General features: G+C 42.6%; 1 protein-coding gene across 1 annotated transcript in view; it reads right to left on the bottom strand.

Annotated features, from left to right (window-relative positions):
- Positions 1 to 771: 771 nt before the first annotated feature.
- Positions 772 to 16,482, bottom strand: part of LOC134965652 (nicotinamide N-methyltransferase-like) — a 56,966-nt gene continuing 41,255 nt past the window's right edge. The window contains exon 3 of the mRNA XM_063941985.1: positions 772 to 1,192. Within this exon, the coding sequence (XP_063798055.1) occupies positions 772 to 1,192 (421 nt within the window). The remainder of the gene's footprint in view (positions 1,193 to 16,482) is intronic.

The following is a 16,482-nucleotide window of genomic DNA, read 5'->3' as shown; positions in this document are numbered from 1 at the left end:
ATATTATGGTTTGGCATGCCATAGAGTCAGAGATTTAGCCATGCTTTATTATACTACTTTATACATATTCTATTATGGGAAACAATATATTCCATCCACTTACTGCACTTACAAAAAAGTTTAGCAGTTGTATGTACAGAAAAGGTGTAAGTGGTCACATCTGTACCTGCAACACTTCCATGACACTCACATACATATCACCCAACATTCTCCATGGTGGCGTAGGGACTCCTGTGCCCAAAAAGGGGCCATGGACTTGGCAAAAGGAGGCATGACTTCACAGGAATGATGTTGTTGTGAACCACACCCCTTGTTTTCAAGCCCACATACCACACACCCTGTACCTATATATATATATACTGTCCCAGCACTGGCTGTAGAGCTGCAAAAATCACAGTGAAAGTGTCTGCCGTGGCCATTATCCTTGTGATTTGCACAGTAAAGATTTTCCCCTAGAACAAGGTGCAGGTGCCAAGTTCTAAGAGACCTCTGCATGCAGAGCAAACTGTGGCACAAAGCCAGAGTCTACTGCACAACCGGAGAGGAGGTGGCCCATACGGAACCTGTATATAGGCCCCCTCCTATTTGAAGCCGCATCTGGGAACACCTAATACATTTTCAATACACTTCTACATGCGTGTGTCAAAGCTACTTCAACTGTGTACAAAACACAATCAAGATGTATGCACAGTGTGATTTAAACACATGCGCAGTATAAAGAAAATGTTTAACTGCACCTAACACAGCATGTGACTCAGAATCGGGCCCATATTACTCTCTATGAGCTGTAATAAATATAAATGCCTCATAGTCAGTAAGGTCACTCACTGCTGTTTTTTTATGGACTGCACAGTGATCAATAACAAACCCTTCATCAGTGAGAACTTTTCTTGCAAATTTCTCATCATATCTGAACACATGTATCTTGTCCTGACCAATCATCATATAAGTTGTATTTAAAGCACCTATCAATATCAGGTATCCTCCAGGTTTTAGTAGCTTCACTAATTTTCTGAAATTATTTATATAATCATCTTGGTCTTTGCTGATGAAATCCAAGAGAGCTCCACTGATGACACAGTCTGCTGGTGGAATCACTTCCGGGTCTGTGAGATTCTCATTGTCAGTGACACATTTCATGATCTTTGTTATTGTCATCTTCAATGTCATGTCTTTGTCCTGACACTGGTCACTGAAATATACAAACACAATAAAGTTCACTGGGATCTAGGACTAGCCATGCTACCACATAAGAAACAGGATATAGTTTAATATATGGAGATTGAATAAGTGGGAAGGTATAATTTAGGAAGGCATTGTCTGTTTTCTAGAAGGGTTCCTCAAAAGTGGTAGAGATTGGGCATTATTCTTCACTTTCAATCAGACACACCTTTAATCCTTCAGGAGCATTTTATATGGCAGTGGTGGGAAACAGGCGGCCATTGGATACCTCTATCCGGAACACTCAGCTCCTACCTGCTTTATTCTCTGCTTAAAACACAGCTACAATAATTTCTAAAGCAGAGAATAAGACTGAAGATGATCAGAGCATCAGATTTCTTTATTGCTTATCCACATACAATATAAGTAGTGTATGTGGATTTAAGAGCATTTGTGTCACTTTTGGGTTAGTGGATTTAGTGGCATGTACAATTATGATTGGCATGTGGGCTACTGTGAGGGTTCTAGGCACCCTAGGCAAAGATTTACATTACTGCCCTAATTCTCCAATACAATCCTTCAAATCATTTCCATAAAACCACACCTGGTCTATGACAAAGGGGGCGCAGTCATTTTGCACACCCATTTATCAACTCATCCTCAAAGCACCCATTAACACATTTGTCCACACTGTCAGCACTCCCTATTCTCCTGCTACCCAGCACCTACTAACCCAATCTCCCTTAGAACTCATTCAGTTCTCTCACAGCACAAATTATCTCCTACCCAACATAATCCCAGCACATATTAATCATTTCACTCCAAGCACTCATTAACCCCCCCTCACTGCAAAAATTACCCCTCACCCCTCCCAGCACCTATTTATCTTTTTATGCTCAACACCCATTAACCCTGTCACCTAGCATTTATTAATACAGTCACCCCTATCACTGATTAACTCCCCTTCTCACAGCACCCATTAACCTCAATCACACACCAAGAACCCATTAAAGGTTCCCTTACTTGCTGGGCTCTTGCTGCTCAATCAGCTTTTCATTCTTGTACAGCCTGTGGGGCAGATTTTCCATAATTGGCTGTGCCAGAGGGAAGGGGAGGAAAGGGGAAAAAGCCTGTTGCGCTGGTATTCCGGCGGCAGCATTTCACCAACTGTTGGGATTCCAGTGTCCGCATTGTGATTGCTGGGATCCTGATAGGTGGTCTTGCAATTGCCTCCCTTTGGGGGAGATGTACTAAGCCTGAAAAGTGATAAATATCACTGTGATAAAGCACCAGCCAATCGGCTCCTAACTGCCATGTTACAGTCTGTGTTTGAAAAATGACAGTTAGGAGCTGATTGGATGGTACTTTATCACTGTGATATTTATCACTTTTCAGGCTTAGTACATCTGGCCCTTTGTGAGGTGACCATAACAGCTTCAGGCGGCATTTTTCACATACAGTATTGGGAGATTACTAATTCTGCCTAATTACTACTCGGGAAATGCATAGAACCTATTTATTTCATTCTGTGTTATAGATCGGATTCAGGAAGAATATAATTTTTGGATACTGATAAAATAACAAGAATGATTTACCTTACCTGCTGAAATTACATAACTACAGTATCTGTATTATTTCAAAGAAATATAGAAACTCTGAGGTAAATTTACTAAAATGGGAGTTCTATTTAAGATGGGATGTTGCCCATAGCAACCAATCAGATTCAACTTATCATTTATCTAGCACCTTCTAGAAAATAATACCTGAAACCTGATTGGTTGCTATGGGCAACATCCCATCTTAAATAGAACTCTCATCTTAGTAAATTTACCCCATAGAATGTGATGACAGATAAGAAGCACTTGGCCAATCTCATCTGCCCATGTACACACACACACACACACACACACACACACACACACACACACACACACACACACACACTAGGGTTAATTTTGGTTGTGAGCCAATTAACCAAACAATATATTTTTCGGGATGTGGGAGAAAACCGGAGCACCCAGAGGAAACTCATGCAAGTACGGGGAGAACATACAAACTCCACAAAGGACATGCTGGCAATCAAACCCACAACCAACTGCCCAAATTAAATGATTATCAATATCTCATTTGTCAGCTGAGTTATGTTATGAACCACATGATTAGTAGAGTCTTCCATTCAGACAAAATAATTTAAAGTAAAGCACTGCGCTTCTTGTAAACTACAATAAACATATAATAAAGTGGCAGCATGCTCAGCAGTAAACATTGGGAGACCGATACTTTATAAAATATACCTGTACATTTATTTTAACCATACATATTAAAATACAAAAAAAAAAAATCACACAATAAAATACAAATATAATTGCATGAGACTTGTTCATTATGTGTCCCTGGTGACTTGCAGGACATGGACAGTTCATCAATGGTCCTTAATGCTCCCTAGTGATGTTATTCTAAGGTAGCGATATACTGGGAAACTGTTGCTTTAATATCTTTTGCAGCTAAGTAGCATTTTTGTTGCACTAGAATTTCCAAATAAATGAATTACCTCACTGCATCCACAGGCTTTTACTGGTAACAATATTCCGCTTAATCAATATTGATTACCGTAGCATGGCTGCTTTTATAGTTACCCCTGCACACGTGTAGTGATCCTTCCACTATGATCAAGCCCCCATTCCTCTTCTCCCAGTGGTGAGGATATCACCGCCCCGGGCAGGTAACAGTGCTGGTAAGCATTTAGTTCTGTTTGGTTAGCTGCCGGATCTTTGTCGCTGCCAGTGCAGACCACAGTGCTGGGGTAGTTTCAGTCACTTACAGCAGCGTATCTCCCTGTGCTGGTGATGCAGTAGAGGTAAGCCAGTGAGTGATAGTGTCAACGCGTTTCATCCCACAATGCACTTGGACTTTCTCAAGACTGCAGACTCCTTGGTTTTTTAGTCTTTTATATCTATGATTTCTCATTAATTAATCCCATCTATATTAACTGATGAGTGTCTATACGTATGTTATCCACATTAATGGATTTCATAACTAATAAGGCTAATAAAACATTCATACATACCAACATATATGTTTAATAATTTAAGTCCTCCAGTTCGAATTCTAACTTTACACATAAATTAACCCTTCTATGGGGGATATCCAATTAGCCCTGGTAAATTACGGGGGCTAATTGTCCCGCCGGGGGCTAGCTAATTAGCCCCGATAAGCCGCGGCACGCGCCGGCTAATTAGAGATTTTGTTTCACCTGCCCCGGCAGGCGAAGCAGAATCCACGGAAACAGCCTGTTTTTTGTCCAAAATCGGGGCTGTTTCACACAAAAACACACAGCTTTCACTGAACCTGTGTGTTTTCGGGAGTAGTGTTTTTTCTTTTTTTCTTTACAGTTATCCATCTGGATAGCCTGTAAAAAAAAATCAGTGAAACGTCAGAAAAAAGTCTGAAAAGATGTTTTACCGGGTATAATTGGATATCCCCCTAAGTAACAATCTGCCAGATTGGGTTCTACATCCTCAGAAAAAACTACTAGTTCTTTCAAAGGATATTTTCAACTATTTCACATGATTTTTCCCCTCCTTAGTTTTCTCCCACCCTGAAATAAATCTCCAGTTTGTATACTTAACCTATTATTATGGTTTAGTGGGATAAAAGTGTAGCACAACCTGTTCCTTTTCCAATATCGTCTTCATCCTATATCCATACCAAACATTATAGGTTACATTGTGTCTCATAGGATAAGGCACATACTTAATACTTAATGAGGCTGACCCTTAGAATGTAAGCTCTCACGAGTAGAGCCCTCTTCCCTCATGTGCTTATCCTTTTCTTACTTTAATAATCCTCAACTGCCCAAATCACGCAGTTTTTTGGCCACCTGGAACTTAGCTCTGTCATTTACTGGTGTAGTTATGCTTAGTTACCCTGTACTTGTCCTAAATTGTCTTCAACTGTAAGTCACTGTTTTCCTGTTTTGATTATATGCATATGTAATCTGTAATTGGGTGCTGCGGAACCCTTGTGGCGCCATATAAATAAAGGATAATAATAATAAAAAATAATTAACCATCTAAACATGTATAATCCAATGCCTCATTGAGGCCTTTAGGAGTGGGAACATCTACAGTAGTTTAAAAATCTAAGATGATTCACCTATACAGAGCTGTCTAATCTTATTACCTCCCCTTTCTGTGTTATTATATTTTTCTACTGCCACATTTCTCTGAACCTGCTCTTAATAGTTCTAGTGGTTTTCCCTACATATTGCAGGGAGCACGGACCCTGGAGAACATACACACAGTAACTGGATTCACAATTCATAAATTGTTTAATTACAAATGTTTCCCCAGTCACACTGGATTTATACTATTTGATTTATTTACCATAAATGTGTAAGTTAAGCGTATTGTCACAACTGAGGGCTGAGGCTGAGCTGGGGAAGTCTCAGACATAGGGGCTGGCATGTATGTGAACCATAGAGGTAGAATTGGTTTCTTGGACATGCAGCAGGTTAAGCATTGTTTGCCCGAAGACATAACCACAACAACGGAGTATATAAAACAAAGTCTGTTTATTGAACACACAGTTTAGACATCTTGGCAGTTCAGATAACTTTCAACAGTAACTTGTGCAGATAAATATAGCAGTACAGTTCCTGGAAGCGCAGTGGTAATGAATACTGTGACAAATGCAGGATGAGGTGTAACAAAGTCCTTGCAAGACCCGGAGAATTGCCAGGGATGCCGGATGGAACCCGTGCAGACAGAAGGTGTATTGAACTATGGTGAGTATCGATGGTGAACTGTGGTTCGATGTTGTGTGATAGATGATGAACGCATCGATGCTGGAACACCGCTGGAGATGGAGAGAGATACTGGGAGTGATACAGAACACCGCTGAGAGCTGAGAGTGACACAGGAACACAGGTGGAAGTGAAACTGGAGCAATGCTGGAAGCCAGTGATGAAGTCACTGTTGATCACAGAGATGTTGGTAGGCAATGAGAGCTAGGAGTGATACTGGATAGCCGATGGAAGATGGAAGCAATTCTGGAACAATGCTGAAAGTTGGAAGCCGGTGATGGATCTCTGCAGGACACAGGATGCAATGTAGGAACACTGCTGGAGTCAGGCAGCACCACCAGATGGTAACTGGTTCTGGGTCTCTAAGTGGAGCAAGGTCACAGGAGCTGGAATACCTGTAAGCACAAGCTGGAACATCAACAGACAGGAGATACATATACCACTAGGATGGACAACCAAAGCACTGACGATTAGGCAGCCTTGATGCAGGATATTTATACCAGCTGGGAAGCAGGTATTGGCTGAGCAATCAGGCAGAGTCCAGAGTGCAGCGGATAGGCTGTAGAATGATATGTGATGAAATCAAACATGGCGGCGCCCATGTTTAAATTTGGAGGGAAAGTCTGTTTGAACTTTAGCATGAGGAAATCAGTGGTGATGGCGGCAGAGGCTGCAGGAGACAGGGGACGTCATTTACTATGACAGAAGGGATAAATTGTATACAGTAGTTGCCATGACAGCGCTGCCTGGATCATAGAGGGGAGACTGAGGCAATGTTGTACAGCGCGCTGCACGCAGACAGCGCAGGTGGAGTCCAGGCTTGGAATGCTGGGCCAGTCTCAGGAGACACTTGGAAGGTAAGAAGTGGTGAATAATTACCCAGATCGTGACACAGATTGATTTATTGCATCAATAGCTACCTACAAATTTCTGTGCTAGCCAATTACTGTACCTGGACCTCCTTTGTCTACACAAATCTGAGTTTTCAACATACTTGGGTTTAAAATGTCACCCAAGTTTGGGTTCTTTTTTAAGATTACTGCTGTTATTTTTTCAAAAACATTCTTCAATACAGGATCCTATTCCAATAATATGAAGTTATCACAATCTTTTTTTATTTTCCATGATTTGATGTTATATTTAGATGAAAATATTATATTTTCATATATCAGCCTATTTTTTATTTGTTTCTTCATATCAACAGCTAAATCCCCCATCTTTAAAATGCTCAAGCTTTCCCCTTCCACTGTAGTATTTGCTCTTTTCTACATAATTTCCTAGCATAATCTCTTACATTATTAAGGAGTTTATCCAGATATCCTCTCCTTTTGAAGTGTCCCAGCATTATCCCAATTTGGGAAAACAGTCCTCATCAGCAGCACAATTTCACTTTAGACGCAATATTTGATTTTGTGGGATATTCCTTATCCATGGTCTGTGATGACTGCTACTATAATGTAAATAGTTAGAGGCACCCACGGGCTTCAAATAAGTTGATGGAACAATGATACCATCCCTTGCAGAGAATTCGACATCCAGAAAGACTACCATGTCAAAACTAAATGTGTGAGTAAATTGCAAATTAAAATCATTAGTGTTTAAATATTTAACAAATTCCAGTGCTCTGTGTTGACCTGCCCTTCCAAATTATAAAGAAATCAAATGGCCATAGAGGACCACATATCTCTATATGGACCGCTCCAAATAAATTGTTCCTTGAAGCGGCCCATATAGAGATTTGCAAAACTTTGTGCAAATCTGGTTCCCATGGCCATCCCCAGTGTCTGAAAATAATATGTGTCATTAAACAAAAAATAATTATGTGTTAATATACATATTATTGCATCATTTACAATGTCACGTCTCTCTCTTGTTATTTTCATGTCTCCATTTAAATAATATTTTATCGCCTCAATTTCTGCTTTATGCTGAATATTTGTATATAGGGCTTGGACGTTGAGTGTCAAAAATGCCAACAAATGCCAACAAATTTCAGAGACTTTCTGCAGGATATGCTTGGTGTCTTTAATGTGAGACTTTAGTTTGGTGACGTGGCTCTGCAAGTGGGCATCTACAAATTATGATAAATTAGAAGTGAGGGACCTAATACCAGAAATATTGGGATGACCAGGTGGTGCACTAAGTGATTTGTGAATTTTAGGCAAATTATAAAAAATGGGAGGGATAGAATGGGGACACACTAAAAAATGTAATTATTTCTGTGATTGCATCCTCTGCCCAGGCCTCAATTAGTAAGCCATTATATTCAATTTGATAAGGGGAGGTAGGGTCACTGGATAATTATTTATAGTGATCACTGTTATGTAGCTGCCTTTCTGCTTCTATAACATATTTCATGCGATCTTGTATAATGATTCCCCCCACTCCCTTGTCAGCTGGTTTGATGACCAGCAAATTGATATTATTCCTTTCCCTAAGTGCCTGTCTCTCTTGTTTAGATAAATTCTGCTTAAATGGTAGTGGACAGTCAATGCCAGATTAAGGTTCATATGGGCCTGGAGCTGAAATTTATGGTAGGACTATTGTGTGCTGCCGCAGGGGATGTGACTAGTGATGTGGGGGGCATGACCAGTGGAGTGGGGGTGTGGCCTGCTTCATGGGTTGTAGCAAGAGCCTTCATTCAATTGCCCCACCCTCTACACACTTTACTTATACAGATGTAGCCACGGTCATCCATCCTGCAGCTCGGCATATTTGCGGCAATCAAGTGTGCCCACGACTAGGACGAACGTGTGCTTATAAGTACAAGCACCCATAGGAAAATATGAGCAGCGTACTAAGCTGCAGCTGAGCGTGGCGTGTGTGCTTGTGTGGCCGAGCTGCAGGATGGATGAGCGTGGCTACACTGTATCAACAGTGTAATATGAAAGTCTACAAACAAAAAAAACATACTTGTTCACCTGACAAAAAAGTAAAAATGGTGCTTAGTGATTATATGAATTTGAACCTCTCTACTAAAGAGCATATGGGTCACTAATACCCCTTTCACACCACTTGAGGCAGGTCGCCCACAGGAGCCTGACATGGAAGCTCCCAGGGAATGCCCCGCCTCATATTGCCTGTATGATGACATCAGCAGTGATGAAGTGGGGGCAGTGCATGGAGATCACATGATTTTCAAGCACTGCCCGTACACACACACAGTGAACGGGAAATGGGTCATACCGACCCGGCTCCTATTCACACCGCACAGTGAGCCAGGTTGAACACGAGTTCAACCTTGCTCACTACCAGTACCGGTAATACCATCTGTATTTTTCCCTTGGCACCTTTAGACCGCACATGAACACGGGTTATGCGTGCTGATCTGCCAATTACCCGTGTTCATAGCTGGTGGTCTGAAAGGGGTATATGCGATATCATGAATGTGACATCTCTATATACAGTACTGTATATACAAAGAAGATACTAGAGCTGGACCCGATAGTGAGATTTTTTTAAAAAAAGTACTATGTACAAAACTACATGTCACCACTAAGTCATGTGGTATCTTGGTGGTGTCATGTGGTGATGTGCATCCATTATCCCATCTCTCCTCAAGTCATTATCAATCCCTCCTCCCAACACCCATTAGCACATTTATCCACCCACCCTATAAGCTCCCATAAAGCTCCCCCCACACAGCAACACACATACTACACTCAAACTGCTCGCATACTACACTCACAGAGCAGCACCCAAACTATATCACACAGCACCCATATTACACTCACAGCATCACCCACACTACGCTCACACAGCAGTACCCATACTACTCTCACACAGCTGCATCCACACTACATCACACAGCACCCATACTACTCTCACACAGCACTCATACTACATCACACAGCACCCATACTACTCTCACACAACACTCATACTACATCACACAGCACCCATTTTACACTTACACCATCACCCACACTAAGCTCACACAGCAGTACCCATACTACTCTCACACAGCTGCACCCATACTACATCACACAGCACCCATACTACTCTCACACAGGACTCATACTATGCTCACACAGCGGCACCCATACTACTCTCACAGCAGCACCCATACAACTCACACAGCAGCAACCATACTACAATCACACAGCGGCACCCATACTACAATCACACAGCAGCACCCAAACTACTCTCACACAGCAGCACCCATACTACGTCGAACAGTGACACCCATACTACTCTCACACAGCAGCACCCATACTACATCACACAGCAGCACCCATACTATGCTTATACAGCTGCACCTATACTACTCTTACACAGCAGCACCCATACTACACAGCACCCAGACTATGCTCACACAATGGCACCCATATTACACAGCACCCATATTACATTCACACAGTGGCACCCATGCTATGTTTATACAGCAGCACACATACTACACAGCACCCATACTACACACACACACAGTGGCACCCATACTACACAGCACCCATACTATGCTCACACAGCCCCCATTAACTTCCCCCACCTAGCACTCAGTAACACAACAATTTCTACATCCCAATGCCCAGTAACACATTCACCCCCATACATGAAAAAACTTCACACCTCCTTGCCCACACACAAAACACACCACCATACACACACTTCACAAACACACACTTCAACACCCCAACACACACACCTCACAGACACACATCATAAATTGATTCTGCTCATCATGCAGCCATTATAGAAGTTACCAGGCACCATGCAGCAACATCAGTAGCAGCTCCTTCCTTGTATAGTATAGTCTGGGGGGTGGAGCTTGTGTGTGTCAGTCTCAGTCAGGACCCGAGTGAGGAGAGAGTGGGCTCTGGAGGAGAGGGGAGGGGCGGCCACTGCACTGCCTGCTTGGCTCTGCGACTGCTGATAACACTGACAGGTGGGAGTGTCGGGGCTTCAGGAGGCGGAGCCTGGGAGGATGGCTGCTAGCAGTCTGTGATAGGGAACAGTTGTATCCTGTCAGCACTGTCAGTCTCCTCCTGTGGGCCTATTTTCAATGGGGGGCCTGGAGCTGTAGCTCCATCCTCCCCATTGTTAATCTGGCCCTGTAGGCAGTATTTCTTTTTGTTCTTACTCTTATTTGTATCTTTGCATATAATTTTAAAGTCAGCTAATGTCTTATTATAATACAGTGTTATAGCTGGGCTTTTCTCATCAATAGGAAAGAATTGTGATATCCTTATAACTTTAGAATTTTCTAGAAGACAGATTTATAGTCTGATCGTATATAAGGATCCTTCTGTATTCTCTGCTAGTAGTTGTTCTAAAGATAATGGGCCCTCATTCCGAGTTGTTCGCTCGCAAGCTGCTTTTAGCAGCTTTGCACACGCTAAGCCGCCGCCTACTGGGAGTGAATCTTAGCTTCTTAAAATTGCGAACGAAAGATTCGCAATATTGCGAAAAGACATCTCTGTGCAGTTTCTGAGTAGCTCGAGACTTACTCTGCCAGTGCGATCAGTTCAGTGCTTGTCGTTCCTGGTTTGACGTCACAAACACACTCAGCGTTCGCCCAGACACTCCTCCGTTTCTCCAGCCACTCCCGCGTTTTTCCCAGAAACGGTAGCGTTTTTTCCCACACGCCCATAAAACGGCCTGTTTCCGCCCAGAAACACCCACTTCCTGTCAATCACAGTACGATCACCAGAACGAAGAAAAAACCGTGAGTAAAATACCTAACTGCATAGCAAATTTACTTGGCGCAGTCGCAGTGCGGACATTGCGCATGCGCACTAAGCAGAAAATCGCTGCGATGCGAAGAAATTTACAGAGCGAACAACTCGGAATGACCACCATAGTCCGGTGGCTTGATCACAGTGGAAGGATCACTACACGTGTGCAGGGGTAACTATTACAGCGGCCACGCTACGGTAATCAGTATTCTGTGTCTGAACTTAGCCGGGACGCCGGCAGCCAGCATTGACTAAGCGGAACATTGTTACCAGTAAAAGCCTGTGGGTGCAGTGAGGTAATTCATTTATTTGGAAATTCCAGTGCAACAAAAATGCTACTTAGTTGCAAAAGATATTAAAGCAACAGTTTCACAGTATATTGCTACCTTAGCAATATAACTAGGGAGCATTAGGGACCATTAACTAGGACCAATATACTGTAACTAGGGAGCAGTAAGGACCACTGATGAACTGTCTATGTCCTGCAAGTCACCAGGGACACTTAATGAACAAGTCTCCTGTGATTATATTTGTGAGCTTAATCCTCAGCCTGCTATAATCATCTCCAGCATGATTCTGTCCGCTGATTCCATGTACCGCAACTACAGATATGTCCTGAAACATCTTACCTCAATATGCCATGTAGTGGGAGATCCCTGGTGTGAGTGATCTGACAGGTCCTGTGCAATTCTGTATTCATTGGGCATCTATTTTTGCTAAATTGCATCTTATTTGTGTCATGATGTGAATATGATGCATACACAGACACTGCTGATTAGAATGATGTGTGTGTCTTTGGCTGTATCTGCATACAAAATGGTATGTTACAGTTTTTACTTGTTCTCTGTGTTTTTTACCTCAAATCTGCTTTTTACACACAGTACAAGCCAGTATAATAGATAGGGACCACACACCATGAAAGGGGCGGGGCTTCCGGGAGAGCGGGACCAGTGACCAGAAGGCACCATTTCCTGCTGCTACAGGCTGCATGCTGATGCTGCTCCTTCACAAAGGCCACTGAACCACTACTGTACTGGTACCTGGGGGTATAATAGGAAGGGGAGAGTGCATATATATACAGCAGTTACACCGCTGTCCACTTAGCAAACAAATCTATACGTGCACATGTGGTCTTGCATATGTGGGCAAGACCATTAGGCAGTTCCATGAGAGAATGGCACTCCACAGGAGTGCAATAAAAAAGGCATTTGAGAAAAAAGAAAGTGAACAACCTTTTGCACGGCACCGTATGCTAATGGGCCACGGGGTAGCCAGCATTAGGGCCATCCTTATAGATCACGCTCCTCGTAAACTTAGGGGTGGCAACAGGGATAGGATATTATTACAAAAGTAATCCAGGTGGATTTATAAACTGGGAACTCTGTCACCCGGGGGTCTCAATGAGAACCTAGGATTACAGTGTTTCCTTTGATATCACCATCATTTAGTTCAGCATCCATCTGTTGCTCCCCCTATTATTTTATTTTATGTACCCTCCTAATCACATTACAGTATTGTTTCAATGTCTGTAGCCTGTATATGGGCTTAAGCTATGGCTGCCATAGATTCCTATTACCAGTATGCATTCCTTGGTGATTGTTTTTATTGTTAGAGTATTTATATTTGTTTTGTGTTTTTGATTGTCTCATTGTGTTCATGCGGCACTTTCTCAGGTGACCGAGCGGAGGCTTCGTTTGGTTGCCTAGGTTACTCTCCTGCAACGCGGCGCGCCGTGACGTCATCGGTAAGCAACGTGCAAGCGTGGCCGGACGGACTGGCGGGTGGCAGCGCCGTGGAGCAGGTGAGTATGATCTGCACTAATGTTTGTCTTGTTCAGCCTATATAAGTATATGTGTTAGTGTATTGTGCCTTGTCTGGCCCTGAGGATTGGGTTTGGTCCCCGAAACATGTTGGCCTAATAAAGTACCGTTTATTCACGCTGTGAAGTCTGTATTGAGTGCCGCCCACATCACCTCGTTTGTTTATATATATATATATATATATATATATACACATATTTAATATACCCAGTGATATATTATATATAGATTTGTTTGCTAAGTATGGTATTGGGTGCTGGTCTCGATCCTCTCTGTGTCACCCCATACAGGGCTGTTTGGGGTTACTGTGTCTGTGCACTAACTGTGTTGTTTACATTGTATTCTTATTAACTATTTGTAATCTGCTGTAACAATGTCTGGGAAAAAAATCTGTGTGTCCCTCATGTAACACTAAGTTTACACCTTCTTCACAGGTATCTTTACTGTGTACCCAGTGTTCTCTGCCTTCACAGGCCAGTGATATGCAGGAACCTGAGTGGTTAGAATCATTTAAAACAATTATTGCTAATATTAATACTGAGTTAGCTATGGCTAAGCATGAAAGACAGACCTTAAAACAGTCTATGGATGATTTCCTAGTTAAGGCTGCAGACCGCAGACAGTCTACTCAGCCCCCTCTGGTGGTCTCTCATAAATGAATGCTTCCACAGGAACTCCAGTCTTACTCTGAGACTGACTTACTGGAGTTGGAGGAGGCAGAGTTTGAGGTGGACGAGGATAAGTTCCTGTCCCCTGGAGTTGAGGCCCTAATTTATGCCATGAGAGGTCCTCAATTTACAAGATAAGGAGGCAGAACAATAAGAGGAATCGTATTTTAATGTAAAGCCAAAATCCTCTGTCACCTTTCCTGTTTTAAAGGACCAAAACTCCCTGACTAAGGAGGCACGGGTAAACCCAGAAAAGAAATTAATTACCCCAAAATGGTTATTAAATTATTTTGCCTTTCCTGCAGAGGACAAAAAGGATTGGGAAAATCCCCCGTCAATACTTCAGTGTCCAGGCTGTCGCATAAAGTTGTACTGCCTGTACCTGGGGCTCTCTCTCTCAAAGATCCAGCTGACCATAAAATTGTGACTACACTAAAATCAATTTATACTGCAGTGGGTGTAGCTCAGAGGCCCACTATTGCTTGTGGCTGGTTTTCTAGGGCCATGTTAAAATGGTCTGAAAATATAGTGAATGGGTTGGACTCCCTGCCACAGGAGGAGATAATTACCCTACTGAATCATATACAGGATGCGACTAACTTTATGAGCAAATCTATTACAGAATTATGCCTCATCAGTGGCCGTACTACAGCTATGCCGGGCTCGGCCCGCAGGGCTCTGTGGCTAAGACAATGGTCAGCGGATTCTGATTTAAAAAAAGGTGTAGGAAACCTCCCTTTTGCAGGGGATGCCCTGTTTTGAGAGGAGCTGCACAAGTGGATCTCCTAGGCAACAGCGGGTAAGTCTACCTATCTGCTGTCTGCTGTACCTCCTCTGTCATTTTTCAAAAAATACTGCACCACCAAATTAATTGTATGTGCAAAACATGGGATGTGCTGGAATTTGCCCAGATGTAATGCACGCACAATATTGGTGGCGTTATCCGATATCACAAATCCCCAGGATAGTCTAAGTGGGATAAGCCAGTGTGTAATGATGTCCCTCAGTTTCCGAAAGAGGTTATCAGCTGTGTGCCTCTTACGGAAACTGGTGATACACAGCATAGACTGCCTAGGAACAAGCTGGTGTTTGTGAGATGCTGCTTCTGTTGTTGCTGCTGCTGTTATTGCTGCGGGAGGCAATACATCTACCCAGTGGGCTGTCACAGTCATGTAGTCCTTAGTCGGCCCTGTTCCACTTGTCCACATGTACGTGGTTAAGTGGACACTTGGTACAACCACATTTTTCAGGACACTGAGGACACTTTTCTTAATGTCCCTGTACAGTCCAGGAATCGCTTTCCTAGTGAAGTGGAATCTAGATGGGATTTGGTACTGGGGACACACTACCTCCATCAATTGTCAAAATCCCTCTGCACTAATGACAGATACCAGACGCACGTCTAACACCAACATAGCTGTCAGTTATCCACTTTGAAACAGGATGACTGCTGTCATATTTCATCTTCCTAGCAAAGGACTGTTGGACAGTCAATTGCTTAGTTGAAGTAGTACAAGTGGTCTTCTGACTTCCCCTCTGGGATGCTACAAAAAAAGTGAAAAACCTCTTGGGCGCTCCTTGTCTACCGTTGGCTGCCTTCTGAATCCAATATTGGACCTATCCCAAAAAAGATCCAAGGATTTGGACAGAAAAAAAGTGATTTTGTGGACTAGATGGCGCTAACGTACAAGCAAGAGTGAGAATTGTGAGGGAATAGGAATACTTAGCTGTGCTCTGTATATCCCAATAGTGGACCGGAAGACTCTGTGTTCGGATCCTTGATGGAACACTCGACCACGGAAAGGGAATATAAAAAGAAAATACACAATGTGTAGTATTGTTATATACCCTAGGGTGAAAACTTCACCAATCTCATCCGGCGTACCTCACTTACAATGTGAGTCGTCAGATGATATACATAAAGGTATCTTTTAGCATGAATGGTATCTTCACATGAACACACCTCACTTACATCGAGGCAGGTATCTGTACTCATATAAAGGTATCTTTTCTGACCATAGCCAAATTTTTTCACAAAGATATAGTGACAGATTTATTTCAAAAATGTTGGTACGTGATCAGCGTACCTAACACCCACTCTGACAGCTGCATGTCTCCTCACATCACGGTTTCTTTAAAAAGCTCCATCCAAAAGGGGTAAAAGAATGTGCATTTATTCAAAGATAAAAAACAACATAAAAGGCTTGATTCAGCGTAAAAGTCAGACTCCGGGGGAGGTAAGTGCCGTCTTGGAACATAGAAGTGGCCAACTTATATGAGTTCCAAAAAACAAATAAGACAAGGTTGGCCACTTCTATGTTCCAAGACGGCACTTACCTCCCCTGGAGTCTGAC

This window comes from Pseudophryne corroboree, chromosome 10, assembly GCF_028390025.1.
Source record: "Pseudophryne corroboree isolate aPseCor3 chromosome 10, aPseCor3.hap2, whole genome shotgun sequence".
In the NCBI taxonomy this organism is placed as follows: domain Eukaryota; kingdom Metazoa; phylum Chordata; class Amphibia; order Anura; family Myobatrachidae; genus Pseudophryne; species Pseudophryne corroboree.
This window is presented reverse-complemented; position numbering and strand designations above follow the sequence as displayed.